At 47.8% G+C, this 19,870-nt stretch overlaps 2 protein-coding genes across 2 annotated transcripts; one reads left to right on the top strand and one right to left on the bottom strand.

Annotated features, from left to right (window-relative positions):
* Positions 1 to 587: 587 nt before the first annotated feature.
* trim69 (tripartite motif containing 69) lies at positions 588 to 5,575 on the top strand. Its single transcript, XM_084486916.1, has 6 exons — positions 588 to 1,594; positions 2,017 to 2,112; positions 2,477 to 2,710; positions 3,446 to 3,468; positions 3,583 to 3,698; positions 4,293 to 5,575. The coding sequence occupies exons 1-6, from the start codon at positions 848 to 850 to the stop codon at positions 4,835 to 4,837; spliced, it is 1,761 nt and encodes a 586-aa protein (XP_084343042.1). The 5' UTR covers positions 588 to 847; the 3' UTR covers positions 4,838 to 5,575.
* Positions 5,576 to 5,967: 392 nt separating this feature from the next.
* LOC311367562 (bone morphogenetic protein 1-like) lies at positions 5,968 to 19,234 on the bottom strand (the record flags this gene model as incomplete). Its single annotated transcript, XM_084486389.1, has 20 exons — positions 5,968 to 6,229; positions 6,801 to 7,048; positions 7,641 to 7,854; positions 8,084 to 8,211; positions 8,422 to 8,547; positions 9,044 to 9,227; positions 9,724 to 9,884; positions 10,206 to 10,331; positions 10,552 to 10,747; positions 10,965 to 11,110; positions 11,749 to 11,865; positions 12,025 to 12,127; positions 12,215 to 12,330; positions 12,717 to 12,841; positions 13,244 to 13,349; positions 13,835 to 14,013; positions 14,945 to 15,062; positions 15,504 to 15,644; positions 16,280 to 16,387; positions 19,102 to 19,234. The coding sequence occupies 20 exons, from the start codon at positions 19,232 to 19,234 to the stop codon at positions 6,095 to 6,097; spliced, it is 2,910 nt and encodes a 969-aa protein (XP_084342515.1). The 3' UTR covers positions 5,968 to 6,094.
* Between the last annotated feature and the right edge of the window lie 636 nt (positions 19,235 to 19,870).

Genomic DNA, 19,870 nt, shown 5'->3' with positions numbered 1-19,870 from the left:
GTGGTGTTGAATAAAATGCTTTGCATGGAATTGGATACTTTGTTTAACATCAGCAGAATAAATGTGTGATAAAACAGTTCCAAAATATAGTCTTTTCTGGTGTTTATCCTCCAACAACAATAATTATTTTGCGGCTGCAGAGTAGTTAAAAGACGAAACAGGAAATGTGCAATTACCCATGCTACCACACACAACTTTCTCTCTCTTTCTCTCCCTCTCTCTCTGTCTTTTACTCTGTTCTTGTGACACACACACACACACACACACACGCACAGAAAAACACCCAAGTCCCATGTATCGGATTAACATATTTGCCAAGGAACGGCACAGTAGATGAACAATCCAAAAGAGAAGTCCAGTCCATCTTGCCCTTTTAACCCTGGCATTTCCAAACATACACGCCCACCAATGGGACCTCCAGGGTCCACGGTCACTTCCTGACGCCCCCAGACGATCACAGAGGGAAGGAGGACCTACAGGCTGAGCAGCCCTCCCCTTTCCTTTCCCAGTCAACAGGAAGACTGGAGCCTGCAAGGAGACAGGGAGAGGGAGAAGGAGAGAGAGAGAGAGAGAGAGAGAGAGAGAGAGAGAGAGAGAGATACAGAAAAACTCCCTTTTTGAGCTTTTCCATTCTGCTTCTGATTCTGATTCTGGGAAAAAGAGAAAGACACACGAGAGAGACGGAGAGAAATAATTCCCATTCTGCAGGGAGAGAGAGCAAGGGAGAGAAAGAGAGACAGAGACTGATAAGTCCCATTCTGCAGGGAGAGAGAGAGAGAGCGGAAAGAGGACACGGTGGCCTAGCAGCCCACAGAACAACAAGAGGAAACCGGACCAAGGTGGAGGGATGAGCAACACTCAGAAAGACGTGAAGAAAATCCAGCTGCATTACCTCCAGAACGTGGAGAAGATGAAGCAGGGCCTAAAACCCGAGAAGAAAAGCTGGAAGCCCAAAGACGCGGAGCTCTTGAGGAAGTCTGCCATGGAGAAACAGCGCAAGCCCACCAAGACGTCCCAGCAACTACCACCACCAGCACCCCCACAACAACAACAACAAGCATCCAAGACCTCCAGGCAGAGACTCAGCAGGGACCTCACCTGCTCCATATGTCTGGATCTGTTCAAGCAGCCCGTCTCCCTGCCCTGCGACCACACCTTCTGCAAGGGCTGCATCGCCGGCTACTGGGCCGGCCCCAGGTCCACCGGGCCGGGCGGGACGGGCTGCTGCCCCCAGTGCAGGAAGGTGAGCCCCGGCCTGAGCTACAGGCCCAACCGCATCGTGGCCAACATCGTGGAGAGCTACTGCCAGGGCCTGGAGGAGGAGAACGGGACGGGGTTACAGCTGCAGCAGGTGGAGGTGAAGGAAGAGGAGGAGGCGGTGGAGGAGGAGGAGGAGGAGGAGGAGCAGGAGGAGGAGAAGGATGTCATGGTGGCCCCTCCGCCGCCGCCGGTCCCACGCTGCCTCAGGCACCGCGAGGAGCTGAAGCTGTACTGCGAGGAGGACCAGGAGTTGGTGTGTCTGGTGTGTGGGATCTCCCAGGAGCACCGGAGCCACAACCTGCTGTGTGTCCAGGAGGCCGAGCAGCGGTACAAGGTGAGCGGTCCGCCCGCACCCCCCACGAGCCTAGAGGAGCGCGGTCCTAGTGACACACACTGCAGGGACATCATCATATTCACGTGGTGTCGATCAACACCTTTTAATGGGAAGCGTTTGACAACAATACCGTGAGTGTCAATCCCATGACTCAATGCATTGCTAACGCCTTGTGCTGTCACTTTAAACCGGTGTTAAGGTTTGTTCAGAAAGTGTACCAACCGTTCTGCTTGGTTCACACATTAAACCTGACTTAACTGGTTTATATTCATTCATAACTCATTAATAAGTAATGTGTGTGTGTGTGTGTGTGTGCGTGTGTGTACGTGCGGGTGGGTTGGTGGGTGTGGGTGTGTGTGCATGCGTGCGTGTGTGTGTGCTTGTGTGTGTGTTTGGTGTTATGTGGTATGTGTGTGTGTAAGGCTTCTCTGAACAGCTCCATAGACTCTCTGAAGATGGAGCTGAACACCGCCATGCGTTGTGACGAGGAGGCTGAGGAGGAGGTGCAGAAGCTCAAGGTGAGCAGGAACCTCTGGAGAACAAGGATCCTAAAACCATATTTATATCAATTGTATTCAAATGATTAAGATTTATCATTGAAACAATCTCTTTGAGTCAATGCTTAGCAGGGGACTGGGGGGGGGGTGGGAGTTCACATTTTCTGTAATCTTAGCTTTATTTATGTCAGTATGTTAATCCTATACTAATTTATCATTCATGTCTGCATGTCAATTCTATACTCATTGTACTAATCAGTCCGTTTAATAGATTTTGCCTCCACTTTTTGCAAATACATACACAAAACCGAGAACAAAAAACGATTTCCACTCCACTTTCCACGCCACTGGATTGCAAGTCTCTGACCTCTGACCTGTGACCCAGGAGCACACGGCCGACCTGAAGCAGCGCATCGAGGCCCAGTTCAGCGACCTGCACCAGTTCTTGTACCAGGAGGAGAAGCTGCTGCAGGTGAAGCTGAAGACGGAGGAGCGGCGCGAGCTGATCCGCCTGGACGAGCACAAGGCGCTGCTCTGCGTGGAGATCTCCCGCCTGCAGGGGGCGCTGCACGAGGTGGAGGACCAGCTGCAGGAGCAGGACCCCTTTGCTCTGCTGCGGGTAGGACAACACTGCCGTGTCTATTGTGACGGGTCTGTTGTGTTTAGTTAATTAGTTAGTTACAGCCTCAAAGGGCTTCAACTAACACATCCGTTGTCATTTAGTCTAAAGGGCGCGGTGGCTTGTGTTGCTATAGCTACACAACACTATAATCAGTGTCATCTGGAAGCTTGTTTAGATAAAATAACCATTTGGGTGAATCATCCTCAGTTGCATCTCTCTTGATAAGAAGGCACTTATGTGTGGTGAGGGGAAGCCGTAAATGCTTTTTTTAGCGACGCTGTAGACAACGGTGGCGTGACTTCCCAGGTCAGGGAACAAAAGAGGGAAGGGGAGTCCCAGGGCGGAGCAGTGTGGAGCAGACAGGATGTGGGCCGCAGCAATGACCTCACCTCATCCAGAGAGCGATAAGTAGCTGTTGGGAGTTAGCGGTCGTCGGTTAGAGAGGGGCTGGGTTGTGCTGAGGATTCCAGAGAGAGGCCCTGCTTGGCTGAGGACGGAGTCTGGGTTAGACGGGGCCCGGTGGGCTGAGCAGTCTGGGACTTTCCCCGTTCCATCCCCCTCCCGCTCTCAGGGGGATCCAAGAGGGTCGGGATAGAGTGAGCTGCCAGGCTCTGATGTCATGTGAAAACAACAGCTTTGCCTCCGTGTAAGACGTTGCACTGCTAATCAAACAATCTCTGTCTGTTTGTCTGTCTGTCTGTTCTTCCCGTGTGTCCATGTATCCTCCCACAGGGTATTAAGACCCTGCTCCAGAGGTGAGTGAGACGGCATCCTGTGGAGGGCCGGGGTAGGGATTTGGGGTGTTCATTTCTCCTCCAGCCGAGAATTTCCTTTCGTCTAAAGATCTGTGTGTTTGCTGTTCTTGGCAGGCCGTCTGTGAAGTTTGAGAGGCCCATGCTGACACCTCCCAGCCTGTGTGAGGGCCGCTTTGCCGGGCCCCTGCAGTATCGAGTGTGGAAGTCTCTCAAAGGAAGTCTGTACCCAGGTACCGCTGCACACTTGCGAAGACACTATCCCCCCATCTGAGACATTAGCCCCACATCTGAGACGCCAGCCCCCTGTCTGAGACACTAGCCCACCTGAGACACTAGCCCATATGAGACACTAGCCCATATGAGACACTAGCCGCCTGTCTCAGACACTAGCCCATCTGAGGGAGCACTCACACTAGGCCATCTGTACCGTGCCCGAGTACGTTTGCCCCCTCAAGTCTAGATCGTTCATCATCATCCGTACTCAAGTACAGTTCAATTCCGTGGCCTCCGTGGTACACTTCGGAGAAGTGTACTCAGGTGTGCTCAGGCCACAGTACAGATGCTAATGAGCCGACACACGCACGGATACGCAACCTATATGTCCAAGAGGCAACCGTACTCAGGCCCAGTTGAGATAGCCTAGTGTGAGCACAGGCCAGTGGCACAGTGGGGGGGAGGGCAATCGTACTTGAGTACGATACAGGGACACTTTGCCTAGTGTGAGTGCGCCCTTAGTCACCATCCCGTCTAACTTCATCTGTTTTAATAAAGATTTCTTCCTCCACTGTTCATCCTTGTGTGTTTCCGTCCGTCCATCCATCCAGTCCCCGCCGCCATCACCTTCAACGCCAGCACGGCCAACCCGTGGCTCAGCCTGACGTCCTCGCTGACATGCGTCCGCTACCAGACGTTCAACCGTGCCGTGCAAGACAACCCGCACCGCTTCAACGCCGCGCTCTCGCTGCTGGGCAGCCAGGGCTTCACGCACGGACGCCACTACTGGGAGGTGGAGGTGCACAGCAGCGCTGTGTGGACGGTGGGCGTGGCCCGGGAGTCCGTGGACCGCAAGGGCGTGATCAAGGCGCTGCCCGCCAACGGCTTCTGGACGCTGTCGCTGTCGTACGGCGTGCAGTACATGGCGGGCACGTCGCCGCCCAGCGTGCTGGCGCTGGAGGAGCCGCTGGCGCGCGTGGCCGTCTACCTGGACTACAAGCGCGGCCTGGTGTCCTTCTACAACGCCGAGAGCATGACGCACCTGTACACCTTCCGGGAGCGCTTCGCCGAGACGCTGTACCCCTACTTCAACCTGGGCTTCCTGGACAAGGTGCACGAGAACGAACCGCTTAAGGTGTTCGTGCCGAAGATCTGAGGTCGGTGATGGGGGAAGGGGGAAGGGGGGGGGGAAGAAGGTGCCTGATGTTGGGTGGTGGAAATGTGACCATCAGCATGTGTGCAGCATGTGTGTGTATTTGACAATGTACATCTACAGCAATGTGAATAAACGTTTAACAGAACGTTAAACATGTGTTGACGGTATCTACGGACCCAATACTAGTGAATAACTTAACGAGTACTATTCTTCTGATAAAGAGAAAGTCTATAGCAATATTTGTGATTTTTTACTTGATTTTACTTTTTATTTGATTTTAGGTAATGTTTCAAACATCACTGAAACACAGACGTGTTTACTGGGTCGCTCATAAACACAAGTTATATTACATATGAATGCCATTATAATAAAAAAGATTAACCACCAATTTACTAAAATAGATAGTCAGAGCTTGAGTGGCATGAGAGTGAGAGAATGAGCAATAAAATACATATTTGGAATAGTTGGTTAATCAGCTCCAAGCTGTTGGACCTTGAATGAAGACTTTCTCTGAGGCCGACTGAACATGAGGACATTCATTAACCTAGAGGTTCAAATGTGTTTCGAAGACATGGAGGTCTCATTGCACCACTTGTTTAAAGATGGACAAGGACTTGAACGACATTTATTCTCCAATTAGCAAGCTGTTTGGATGGATCAGCATAAAAAAATCCAATTGAACCCAAGGCTGCATGACGTCTTACCTTCCAAAAGCTAATAAATGTTGTTTTCAATGAATGCTAATCATGTATATTTCAGTTTCAGTAAAAAATGTCAAATAAAAACAAATAAAGTCAAAATATCTATTGCTATGTGCGGACCTCCAGTGTCAATGAAACAAGATAATAATCACTGGAAGAAGTTCAAATCAAATACAAATCGCATTGCAAGACAATGGACGCCTACAGAACAAAGGCTTTCCTCAGTCCGAAACAAACTACAAGCAATAAATACACTCTACAACATCACAACCATAAATACCACGCTGCCGCACATAAATACACTCTACAACATCCTGACCACACACACACACACACACACGCACACACACACACACACACACACACACACACACACACACACACAATGCTGCCACGCTGTAACCAATTCATAAGGAGTTGGAGTTCATTCTCAAATCCAGTCTCCCATGGCCAAACGATGGTGTAAAACTCTAGACACGCGTGGCGATGCTCTCACACATTCACTTGGCATCCCCGTTGGCTGGGAGGCGTGTCGCCGTCCCCTTTGGTTCTGCGGTCACTGGCTCTCGTGTAACATGTCCTGGAACTTGGTGCTGCTGTAGCGCAGGTGGAAGCCCTTCTTGTTGACGCTGTCGTCGGAGTGGAAGAGCAGGACGAGGGTGTCGCCCGCCGAGTACACGTCTTCTGGGGGCTGGGGGAAGGGGGAGGCAGGGAGTTCAAGTTCAAGACAACGCGGTTAGGCTGCACCTTTATGTATAGTCGTACATTAGAGCCCTAAGGACCACTGTTACGACACGGCTTCTTTAAAGAGCATTACAGTTCCTTGTTTAAGCTAGCCTGCAGTATTTCCATTGTCAGAGTTCACTTCTTTCTTTTGTTTTCTCTGCTTTGAACTCTGAGACCACTTTTCCCTGATGTCAGTGAGGCTTTTTGGATGACGTAGTTTGTATACTTTCTTTGATACAAACAGGGTGAAGGGGTTAATTTCTACTTCCCATCAGTATCTTGAGTAGATAGCAAGAGAGGGAAGACAGGGAAGGTTATTCCCCCATTGGAACAATGGTGTGTTTTCTATGGGTTGGGCCTACATGGGAGTGACTCATCGATTGTTAAAGAATTCATACAGCAGGCCGAGGCCAGTGTTGAGGGTCATTACAGTTTCATGAGAAAAATACATGTATAGGTCCGAAAACAACAACAACAACAACAACCACAACAACAACAACAACAACAACAAGAGCTTCTCAAGATGGCCGCCTCACCCTGTTGCCGCAGTAGCGGCCTAGCCTCGGGGAGTTGAGGTCGGCGCCGTCGTAGAGCTCCACGTAGTCGTAGCCGCAGTCCGCCTCCTCCTCCGTCTCGAAGAGGAGGAACTCCACCTCCACCCCGTAGCCCTTCTCCGCCCACACCACCCAGTGGCAGTCGGCGCCGGGCGGGTAGTTGTCGCCGAACTGTGCGTGCGAGTACAGGTCTCTGGCCTGGCCCTCGGCTCTGAGGGCGCCGCCGCACTCTGGGGACGGGAGACCACGCAATGAAAGACGGGTCGGGACTGCGGCGGTCGTAAAAAAAAGTAAAATAACACAAGGAATGCGGCCCCGGGCAGAAAAACACACATAATTTGTATTTTGCTCGTCTGTTGTGTCTACTGTTGGTTTGAAGTGTGGAGAAACACGCACAGAGTATAGCAATAGCTTTAGAGACGTATATTTTGCACGCGCACTGTAGCACGCAGTGTTGCACACAGCGTAGCATTAAGCGTGGAGACATGTATTTTGCATTGAGCACACCGTATATCATCGAGGAACACATCATTCCTGTCCATCTGTCTTTGCTTTCACAGGGGGTTTGACAGTGAGTTCAGATGAACTCTGTTTCCTTCCCTTGAGGCCTACATGTTGATTTCTCCTTCCCTTGATGCCTACTTGTTGATGGCTCCTCCCCTTGAAGCCTACCTGTTGATGTCTCCTTCCCTTGAGACCTACCTGTGGATGTATCCTTCCCTTGAGGCCTACCTGTGGACATCTCCTTCCCTTGAGGCCTACCTGTTGATGTCTCCTTCCCTTGAGGCCTACCTGTGGATGTCTCCTTCACTTGAGGCCTACCTGTGCTATGGGAGAGCTCAAAGCCCCGCTTCTGGACTGAGTTGTCAGAGTAGAAGCGCAGGAACATCTGGTTGCCGCTGGAGATGACAGGGGGGGGCTTCTTGGCACCGCAGAAACGTCCTAAACTGGGCGCGTGGGTGTCTTCTCCGTCGTGGATTTGGAGATGATCATAGACGCACTCCAGGTGAGCCTCCATGTCAAGCTCATTAAAAGCCTGAAAATGATGATAGAGGATTTTAAACTAAAGGTAACTTTAAGGAGCTAAAAAAGCTAGAGTAATGTGAGGTAACCTCCCTTTTTGAGGTTGGATAGAGAGAGGGATATGCTGAGCTTTCATTTTTTTCAAACTTTAGACTGCAGCTGGCCTGAAATCGCAAACGTTGCATATTGTACATTTCGTATTGATTTACATAAGAACCAGCGCCCTCTGGCGGCCAACATACGATTTTAATCCTGTGGCCCGGGAGGGTGGCCAGAGTCCAGGTGCAAGCCTTCTGGCTGGGGTAGGTGTCCGGCCAGTTGGGGCTGCTGAGGATGCCCGTCAAGGCGGTCACCATCTGGTCGCACCCCGCTGGAAACGATCAAGAATGAATTTGAATCACCATCAGACAGAGACAAAACAGATTGTGTGGAACTTCTGGTTCTTATTCAAAAATTCCCCAGACTGACTTTGTTCTCCTTGTCCCTTTAAGGATCCTGATATGACACATTATTCACATATCACATTATTAAATGTAGATTCTAAGGACAAAACTCATTCAATTTCACCGCAGAACGGTACCTGCCTTGCAGTCGTGTTTATTCCCGTGCAACACAAATCCCCGGCGGCAGCGGCAGGTGTAGCTCCCAAAGGTGTTGACGCACTCCTGCTGGCAGCCCCCGTTCTCATGGGAGCACTCGTCCTTATCTGGTGGGGGAAACAGAAGGCCTGTCTGTTCTGCCTGCGCGTTATACACCATTGTGCGTCATGTAAACATCATGGTCCTAAGTAAAACTTTACAGCATAAATTAGGATTTGACTCAAAGAACAGCACATTTGTCTGACATTTGTTTCTGAATTGAATTCTGAACTGAGACTGCCGATCAGGGACGTCCCTAGGAATTCTGGGCCTCCTGACAGAATGCAATTATGGACCCCCCCACACCCCAAAACAATATAAAAAATATCTATAAATTTCAAATATTATATATTTAGCATCCCATACTGTATGGGATGCTAAACATTTCACTATCTCCATATGTAACATTACACGTGACATTTACTTGCACATAGTTTTAATAATGCCAGTGTCCTCTGGGGGCCCCAGTCAGTGCTGGGCCGTTAGAATCATCCTAATTGACCCCCCCAAGACGTCCCTGCTGCCGATACACATATGGTTCTGTAAACGGTGCCGTCTGCTCACCAGAGAAGAAGCGGGCCTGGAAGCCCTTCTTGGCCACGGTGTTGTCCGACCTGAACTCCACCCTCAGGTTGTTGAGCGTGGAGGTGATTCTCTCCGGCGTGTCGGACCCACAGAACCTCCCGTGGAGCCTGGAGTCGGCCGGGCTCCGCCCACTGCTCACCTCCACGTAGTCGTACTTACAGACCTGCAGGGAGCCGACACACCGGGTCAGATCCCTGCTCACCTCGCCGGGTCAGATCCCGGCTCACCTCACCGGGTCAGAACCCGGCTCACCTCACCGGGTCAGAACTCTGCTCACGTCCACCGGCTCAGAACCCTGCTCACGTCCACCGGCTCAGAACCCGGCTCACCTCCAACCAGTAGTGCTTAGAGAGCTTCAGGGATCCCCCGCACCGGGGCAGCACCCTGGCTGACGTCCTCTATCTCAAGGATGCTTACAGATAAACTGCTGACGTTGGGGAACTTTATGTACTTTCTGGGAGTTAAATACCCTGAGAATATCCAGAATACCCCCCCACCCCCCCGCCCCCATCATCCAGCCATCACCCATCCATTATTCATCAATCGATCATCCATCCATCATTCTTCAGTCAATCACCCATCCATCCATCAATCGATCATGCATCCATCCTCCCCTATCCATCTTTCATCGTGTAGGTGGTTGAGGTGCTACCACCCACATGGTTGCCTTCGGTCTCGAATGCATCGAAGACGAGCGTGATGCAGTACTGGGCCGGGGCCACCAGCTGCCACACACAGTTCTTGTTGGGCGGGTACTCTCTGGGCCACCCAGGGGTGCTCAGGGAACCGTTCAGCTCTGTGATGAACCCACCGCAGGCCGCTGCTGGTAGGGAGAGAGAGCTCTGTTTAGCAGGACGGGGTCAGACTTAGAGGACAGAGTTCACATAAAACGTGAACATTAACTCAGAGTCAGATCAAAAGCTGCACCACACACGTCATTACAAAGTAGATTTTGGACCAATTTTAAGTAGGCCTAATATAACATAGCATTGTACCTGATAGGTCCTGAAGATAAATAAATTGTCCTCTTCCTCCCTCTACCGGTAAAAGATAAACATCCAAGATGACTGACTATGTACACAGTACACTACAGCAAGAGCACCGTGCAGAAAGGAGAGCGAGATCTGCTCCGTGAACTCACTCTCACAGCGGCGGCCGTCGGACAGCAGCTCGTATCCGGGGTCACACGCACACGTGTAGCTGCCCAGCGTGTTCACACAGCGCTGCTCACAGCCGCCCCTGTCCGGCGAGGAACACTCGTCTGTCTCTGGGGGCCGACAGAGAGCAGGCGAGTGAGCGATATTCAGTATCCAAGTCAAATCACTTTCATTAGGTTTTAATTTAATGAATACATGTGCTTTATTAATCTTAATGTACAAACAAATCTTTTATTGCTTTTTTTTTTTTTTTTTTACCTCGTGGGATAAAAAAAACAACTGCGTTGATTCATTCACGACAAAAAGTGCTGGTTACCGAAATATTCAAACCTTTGAAAAAGTTGGCTGAGAAGCCGGCCTTGTTGACGGAGCCGTCGGACACAAAGGTGATCCAGAGCTGGTTGGAGCTGCTCTGGAGGTCGGCCGGCTTGTCGCGGCCGCAGAAGCGGCCCAGCAGGGGGCTGCTGGCGGACCCTCCATCCCTCACATCCAGGTAGTCGTAGGAACAGCTGTCGTGGTTCTCAATCTGGCGGGGGGGGGCGGGGTGGTATATCATATCATATCATATCATATCTTATCATATCTTGTCTTAAATAGGCCTACAATGGGGGAGGGCAGGAGTGTCTAGTGGGGAAAGTAGCCATCCAATGTATAGCCCAGAAATAGATAACCATCAGAATATGAACTCTATCGTAACGTCAATTCATTCTCATCTTTCCACTTTTTTTTTTCTTTTTTTTTACCTCAAATGACCGGAAGGAGAGGCCCACACGGAAGTCTTGGGCTACGGTGATGATCCACACACATTCTTTGTTGGACAAATAGTCATCTGGATAGTTTGGTGACTGGATCTTTCCAGTGTCTTTCCTCACATCTCCTCCACATATGGCTGCATGAACGCACACCGAAAGAGAAGGAGAGGATTGGTGGGCCAATAGGTTGAGTTAAGTTGTGGTTGAGTTATGTTCTAATACCCCCTTTTTTCAGGTATCATCATAGGAGAAACACAGGTGTCACTCCTAACACTAATTTCAGGTCTGTCTACTTTTATGTACCAGGCATGGTCAGTAGACTAAATTAGTGGAGATAAGTCCACTCGCCATGCCTGGTTTACAAAATGAGCGGACCCATAATTAGTATTATGAGCGACACCTGTGTTGGTCCTATGATGACCCCTCTGTGGAGAGACCCTATTGAACACCCAACCATAGCAGTAGTCAATCTAGCCAGTGCCAGGTGGTTTTGTCCTGCAATACAACGATATGTTGTATGATATGTTTAAATTCAATCTAATCAGGGAGTCTTGGGTTTTCTTGGTGGAACCAGGTGTGTCAGCACCTCAAAGTTTAAGATAAAGGTAGATAAATAGAGTTAGAGGATAACGGTACAGATCAGTGGGGGTCCCAAGTGAATACATTCAGAACAAACACACTGTTGGACACAGCGTTGGATGAATCCCATGGCAATGACTCCGGACTCAGGGTGTGGAGGTCAGGGGATACGAGGGAGTGACCAGTGACCACATACCCTTGTAGTCTGCTGAGAAGCCTTTTCCCAGCCAGTCGCTGCTGCTCCTGAACGCGATCCACAGACGACTGTCTGTAGACACGATGGTTTCTGGAAGCGTGTCTCCACAGAAACGACCTTTCAAAAAAACACAGAGTAAATCCCCCAGGAACCTGTTGATTATTAGGTAACTTTCAAATGTATCTATTGACTAGTGATTATCTGGAGAAGATCCACTTCTGGTAATGTCTTGTGGTGAGAGAGGTCCTACTCCTAAGACGTCCCCCGTGTAGAGACCTTTGAGAGGGGCTTTCTTCCCGAAGCCGTCCCTGACCTCCACATGGTCGTACCGGCACAGGGGGCTCCTGAAGAGGTCCATGGCCGTGAAGTTCAGAACTATCTGCAAGGAACCGAGCGTCACGGGTCAGGGTAAGGTCAGGGGGTTTGCTGGGTAAGAGAGCAGGCATGTAGATCTACTGGTGTCTACCTTCTCCCCGGGCGTGACGGAGATCCTCCACGCACAGTTGGCGTAGGCCCCGTAGCCACTGGGGAACCCAGGAGAGGAGAGGTTCCCACAGCTGTCCTGCAGACTGTCTCCACAGGCTGTGAAGCGTGAGGCACACCAGGTTCAATTATTATTTTCAACTATATCATTGATTATTCTTATCATAGACTGTTATTACGAGGTGGTATCTTTATGAAGTACACGTTGTACCTGGTCATGTTATGAGGTGTAGCATTTCAATAGAGAAGCGTGTGTGTGTGTGTGTGTGTGTGTGTCTGCGCATGAACACTTTTGCATGCAACATAGTTGCTAGTATAGCATTTATATAGCAGCAGAATGCTATGTAAATTCAGTCAACCTACCGTCATAAAATCAGCGGGGAACAGTGAGTCGTTATTTGACAGTAGAAAGTCATTGTGATGAACAAACATGCTGTCAAAACAGTGGCTGGAGACCCCAGTTCACATGTGAAGACGTGACTTACAGGTGCATTTATAAAGCTTGCGAGCTTGAGCGATGTCCCCCTGGCTGAGTCGGATCCGCTGGCCAATGGGAGGCCTCACTCCGCTGACATCATCACGCGGAACAATGGTGTCCAAGAACACGCCCCTTTTGAAGACAATGACACATGGCAGGACCTCATGAGAACCACACAGCAGAACCTCTTAACCTCCTAGCATAATAGGACCCTAACCCTTTACAACCTATCTCCCATCCTTGGCCTCCCCCCACCTTACATCACTCCTCGCCACTAGGACGACGAAGGGTGAGGTAAGAGGCAAACCAATGAAAGAGAGAATAAAACGTTGTAAAAGTATGAAATAAAAAAGAAATAAATACAAGGGTTAGCAAAGCTAGGTTCCCCACCGTGTCTGGAGATGCACCATAAAAGCCCTGCATAGTGGAGGTCAATGGTGGCTCCCTGACAGCGATCAAACGTAGTTCTTGGACGTAGTTCTTAAAAGGGTTTTAAGTACTGTCTGCATGAGGCCCATAAGCAGGCGTTCCAACCTGGAGAACGTGTTCCTGGCGTAGTGCATGATGCTGTCAAAGTCGTACTCCTCCCCCAGTGAGTCCACCTCGGCCGGCTCCATCTTCAGGAAGTTGTACTCCTGTCCTATGGATGAAGGCGGAGTCAGAGACCCAATGATGCGTGAGACATGAGCCGATACAAAAGAAGGGAAAGTGATTAGCAATGGTGGAATCGGTTGCTAAACTGTTGGAGGAGAACCAAAAGGAGCGATGCTGAGCATAGGCCTATAAGGTTTTCTAGGTTGCTGTCTATTAGGTTGCTCTCTATTAGGAGAGATAAGCCATAGGAGAAGTAGTACATAGTGCCGGAACATAGCTCTGGCACAGCTTAACCTTGCAAACAGAAATATTTCACTACCTTTATTTGGCTATCGTGTCAATTAAGCCACCGTTTATCTGATTTAGCAAGGACTTTACAAAGTGAAACAAAGAATACAAGACATGCCAGACCAACACACACTTATCGACACATTCATAAGAACTACATACCAGATTATAACCTATAACACTATAGAAACGTATAAAAAGGCTTTGTTTCTGTAACAACACGTGCTATGAGACACGGCTTACCCGATTGGATGTTGTCTCTGACGATGCTGACGTGGTTGTCGCGGTCGGGCCGGGTGTGCTCGTGCCAGAAGCCGATCACGTGACCCAGCTCGTGGACCACGATGCCCAGCTTGTCGCAGTTCTTCCCTATGGAGACGCCCTGAGGGCCTCCTCCTCTCTTCCCCACGTAGGAGCAACACCTGGGGAGAGGAGAGGACCGTCATGACCAAAGCAACTATCCTAGCTGTTGTACAGACACAGATACAGACAGACACAGACAGAGACACAGATACAGACAGAGACACAGACACAGACACACACAGATACAGACACAGACTCAGATACAGACACAGACACATACAGACACAGAGACAGATACAGAGACAGATACAGATACAGACACAGATACAGACACAGACACACTGTCAACTAAGTTTGTTGATCCCAGAGTTTTGTTTACCCCAGAGGCAAAGGTTTAAAGTTCAGTATTAGCTGTTTTGATGCTTGCTTGGGCCTATCGGGATATTTTTGACTTTCTTTTTCTATTCAGAAAAAGAAAGGAATAGGTCCATTGCATTAAGTGTACAACATGATGACATTATGCCACCAGTGGGATTAGCTATTACAAGCTGTTTGAAAATCTGCCTTTTCTTGTGTTTTAGTGACATCCCAAGTGGGTAGTCTGGTAGACTGATCTATCCAGCATACATCTAGGTGGACACTCCCACTTGTGATGTCACTAAAACTCGAAAAATCTGTAGGACAAAAATCAGAGGAAAAGGCACTAAAACACCTGGAGGCAGAATATCACCCCTTTCAGGTGAACACACATCTATCAATGTATCTTTGGATGAAACCTGCACATTGTCACTTTGCTGTATGGTTGATTGAAATGTAATAATCCCAGGAGTGAAGTGTGGGAATACAGTGTGAGAGGACCAATAGCACATAAAAAATACATTCATGAACATTTAACATCTCTTCCGATCATGAATCATTTCAACCAGAAAGAAAGTATATCTCTCGCAATTTAAAGGATTTATTTTATGCATTCACCCTATCTGCAGTACAAAATGATATTCTCTGTGCATAGTGCACGTGTGACACCTGATGAGCGTGCACATGACTCACCCACAGGGTCTGTAGGTGAACACGATGTAGCTCTCCTCGCCAGACCTCTCGATGAACGTCACGCACGTGTGCTTCTCCCAGTGCCGCATGGCCTGCCGGAATATGGCTCGTTGGGTGCCTATAGGGTAGAGGCAGTCAGGCTATATGTGGTAGTAGTAAGGTGTAGGAGTAGGATGAGGAGTAGTAGTTGCTTGATGTTACTTTCCCCAAACACAGAATGAGCTACAGATTGTTGTTAAAAAAATTGTTTCTGGCAAAAAAAACACAGCTCCTCTTTAAATCCTCTTCCTCCCATCCTCCTCATCAAATCCTTCTCCTCCTCACATCCTCTTCCTCACATCTTCCTCCTCACATCCTCATTACTACCACTTTCTCACATCCTCTTCGGCACATCCCCCTCCTCACATCTTCCTCCTCACTACGTATTTCTCACATCCTCCTCCTCACAACCTCTTCTTCACATCCCACTCCTCACATTCTCCCCACTGCCTCTTCCTCCTATCCCTCTCCTCCCACTCCTCCCTCTCCTCCTCTTCACCTCCAGGTGACCAGCCCTCACCGCTGAAGTTCCCGCTTATGACGTAGGGGATGATGGCGTCGGGCCAGATCCTCTCGGGTCTGGAGGTGCTGGCTCTCCTCCGCCGGGCCGGCCCCTCCCCGCCTGCAGCTCTCCTACTCCGGGCAGGCACCGCTCGGCCCCCTGCGGATGTCAAACGACACACGGATCAAGTCAGTGCTCCCACACTCACAACCAGAAGAAGTACCTGCTTTCCTCAGCTATCTGCTGCGTTGGTAGTAGCCTCCACTAGTGAGGGTGAGTTGACTCAATTAGTGAGGGTGAGTCTACTCAACTGGTGAAGATGAGTCTACTACCCGTGCCCCGGTACATGAAAGTAGCAAGCACATAATTAGTGTTATGAGCAACCGCTGTGTTTATCCTACGATGACACCTCTGTGAAAATAGTCTATTGACAATCAACATATTGGCCCTGTTTCAATAGTATTATGGTATTATTATTTCTGACTCAAATATCAGACCTGATACTGATACAGAATATTGTGTAGCTGCAATATCAAAACAGATATGTCATAATCCATAACAACAAGTCTCACAACAAAGTCATGGTGAAGCACAAGTGATGTAATGATCATAAAGCCTTATGTTTAATGTTATTGACAATAAAATGATTTTATTATCATAAGGCCTTACATTGAATGTTATTGAGAGGTAAGCGATGTTAGAACAAAAGGCCTTTACATTTAATGTTATTGATAAGTAAGTGATGCAATGATCATGAAGCCTTTATATTCAATGTTATTGACAGGTAGGCCTACCTGTGTGTGTCGGGCTGCGAGTGAGGATCTGTGCAGGCTGCAGGACGTCAGACACCTGGAACATCAGCAGGTCATCCTCCTCAAGGGCCATGTCCCCCAGAAAGGCAACTATGGCGTCCAAAGAAAGGCACATGTACCGGAAGGACAAACACAAAAGTATGTTTATATTTATCTTTACTAAACTTGTTGTTGGGTTGTATTAGAATAACCAAAAGCATACTCTGGTAACAAAGTAGAAGTGTGAATGAGAACATGCTGCACACAGATCTAAACTAGGCATACAATACTAGTAAATTGAACTAAATACACACACACACACACACACACACACACACACACACACACACACACACACACAAACTGTCCCTGTCTAAACAGGGACAGTACGTTCAACAACTCAAACAAGCTACTTCTATACCGTACACATCATTATTCTAACATTACCTTTGTAATCACAACAAAAGTTTTTCCCCCACACATAACTTTGGGGTGTGTGTGCGTAGCCCTGGATTAGGGTGAATCTGGCGGTGTGTGACTGTGATCCAGTGTTTTTCCAGCACATACCATACAGTGTACAGAGTACAGTCTGCACTACTACACCGTACACAGCACATACCTCAGAGTATAGTATATACTACTTCCCACAGTGACTACCGTAGTCTATAGTACTACACCACACACAGCACACACCATAGAGTACAGTCTGTAGTACTACACCATACACAGCACACACCATGAAGTACACTCTACACTGTTACACCGAGCAGTAAGCCCCGAAACATGCACGGTTTGGTACAAAGGGATTTGGTAGCATTTGAAAGGGTTGTTGTTAGAGGGTATAGTGGAGACATTGTGTTGAGAAGCCTGATGCTTTTGGATATAAAGTGACAGCACACAAATAACCTTTGGCACGCCACCATCATTTTATCACTGTCTTGTATTCATATAAACTCCATATTAGAATGTAATTGTGAAACTGTACATATGCATTTGAACTGCGATACATAGTTGTTGTGTATCGCTGAGCGCTGACGTTCTGTCCGGTAACACCAAACGCGCTGGTCGAGACTTTGAAGTGTAACTCACTCATGCAGGGGTGACTGTAAGTGACCACCACCCCCCCCCCCCCCCCCCCCTCAGAGGTTCCGGAGGGATTTCACCTCCAGCGGAACGTTGGCCTCAGTGACCCCGCTCGTCACCATGGCAACCAGCCTCAGGAAAAGGAGCAGTGAGCTTTCCTTTTTTTTTCTCTCTCTCTCTTCTGAAAGTTTGGACGAGTCTCAAATGAAACCAATTAGCCGGGACTGCTGAGGCGCCACACAATAGACTGTTAGTGGGATGAGGCCGTTCATTAAGCAGGCAACAAACACACACTTTACTACTACTACTGCTACTGCTACTGCTACTGCTACTGCTACTACTACTACTACTACTACTACTGCTACTATTACTACTACTACTACTACTACTGCTACTATTACTGCTACTGCTACTGCTACTGCTACTGCTACTGCTACTACTACTACTACTACTACTACTGCTACTATTACTACTACTACTACTACTGCTACTATTACTACTACTACTACTACTACTGCTACTATTACTGCTACTGCTACTGCTACTGCTACTGCTACTGCTACTACTACTACTACTGCTACTGCTACTGCTACTGCTACTACTACTACTACTGCTACTGCTACTGCTACTGCTACTGCTACTACTGCTACTGCTACTGCTACTGCTACTGCTACTGCTACTGCTACTACTACTGCTACTACTACTACTGCTACCGCTACCGCTACTACTACTACTACTACTACTACTACTACTACTTCTACTACTACTGCAACTGCTACTACTACTATTACTTCTACTCCTACTCCTCCTACTCCTACTATTACTACTACTTCTACGACAACTACTATATAACTGTCTGATACACCGTAGGTATTGAAAATAGGCTGCATCTTTTGAAAATTTATTTGAACACTTCTTTGAAGTCGAGGCCACTGAATAAACGATTTATTCTCAATTTGGTTAAATTTGTGAAAAACGCATATTGCTTGATGTTCATTTAACATTGACCTAATTATTGTCACATGATGGCATTCATGTCGCATACGGTTAAGTTGTCCGTAGTTGACAGGGACCTCATTTATCAATAATAATTGTAATGTATGGATTGTAATTGAATGAATAAGAAACTGGTCTATCTAGAAATGTTGCAATCAGAATAATGGTGTTAAATTCAAAAAACCATTATAGCAGATTTGTATGTGAAGGCTATTCACACAGTAGGCCTATAGAGGATAAGTTATCAGTCATATGTTTCTATCTATATTCAATAACCATATTAATTAATGGGGTAATAAGTGAGGTAATTTGTGCATGTGACAGCATGCTTTCACTTGTGCATGAGACAATAGTTCCTGAATAATTATTTATTTGTAATAGGTAGTGAAGAGAAAGCAATTCAATCTTGTTTTGTATATAAATATACAAAATATAAATATGTATATATATGTATATTTGTATATAAATATGTATATAAATATACAAAACAATATGCATCCAACTTCCGTATTCCATTATTATATTATACAACTTAAAAAATACTGACTTTTTAAAGATATGCGAGTTTGGATTGATATAATAATAACTGATCAGTGGTCACATTTGTACAATTCGTCAGATAGGCTAGCAATGTAAACGTATGTAGAACACCATAGGAATAAAATGGTTAAATTAATACATACAAATAAATTTCTATATATATATATATATAAAATATGTATTAAAAAAAAACAGCAGTATGGTACCGGCTTCACAGGGGTCCTTGTAGTGGATCTCCTCCGGGGAACTGTCCTTCTGCTCCATCAGCTGTTGCTCAGCCACCGGAGAAACGACGAGTAGACCACAGAGCAGGAGCAACAAGTGTGGAACGACAGCCATAACCTTGGATCACCTCTGTGGCCCAATGAAACATGCAGACACTTGTGAACGAAAACGGAGATGTAATTGAAAATAGTCGAAAAGTCGGTTGAGAGCAACGCTTGGCTTTTATAAACACAGAGCTGATTCTCCACATGTCTGCATTCTGCAGCGGTGATTCGCTGACAATACTGTAGGACCGGGCGCACAGCCAGCGTGTGTGTGTGTGTGTGTGTGTGTGTGTGTGTGTTCACGCGTGAGTGTTTGTGTGTGTGTGTGTGTGTGTGTGAGTGTATGTGTGTGTGTTCATGCGTGAGTGTGTTTGAGTGTGTGTGTCGGTGTGCGTGCGTGCGTGCCTTGAACATAATGCAGCAAAAAAGGGATTGAGAACAGAGGTCCAAAGGCCTGCATGAGATACAATGCAGGTATTAAATACAGACAAACATTCAACGGTTGATTTGCGGCTCATCCATTTCTGCCTGATGAGTAGCCTAGGCCTGGCCTCAGAGGTTCAGACCTATTCAACTGTTCTAGTTTGTTTATGATTTGAATTTTTTGCCTGTAATGTGACAGCAACTCAGAGAGGCGGGGACATTCTTTAGTTTCAGTATCCCGCTGTCTTCCGCTCTTTTCATCCCTCACTTTCCTAACTGTCGG

This window comes from Micromesistius poutassou (genome assembly GCF_964030765.1).
Source record: "Micromesistius poutassou genome assembly, chromosome: 22".
Taxonomy (NCBI): Eukaryota; Metazoa; Chordata; class Actinopteri; order Gadiformes; family Gadidae; genus Micromesistius; species Micromesistius poutassou.
The sequence above is the reverse complement of the archived record's forward strand: the minus strand, read 5'-3'. Positions and strand labels throughout refer to the sequence as shown.

What these genes read in the sequence shown, in the direction of transcription:
- trim69 (XM_084486916.1), top strand. Translation starts at nt 848, where the DNA reads ATGAGCAACACTCAGAAAGACGTGAAGAAAATCCAGCTGCATTACCTC. An exon ending in ACCCCTTTGCTCTGCTGCGG is followed by an intron (nt 2,711 to 3,445) that starts GTAGGACAACAC and finishes ATCCTCCCACAG; the next exon opens with GGTATTAAGACCCTGCTCCA. An exon ending in ATTAAGACCCTGCTCCAGAG is followed by an intron (nt 3,469 to 3,582) that starts GTGAGTGAGACG and finishes TGTTCTTGGCAG; the next exon opens with GCCGTCTGTGAAGTTTGAGA.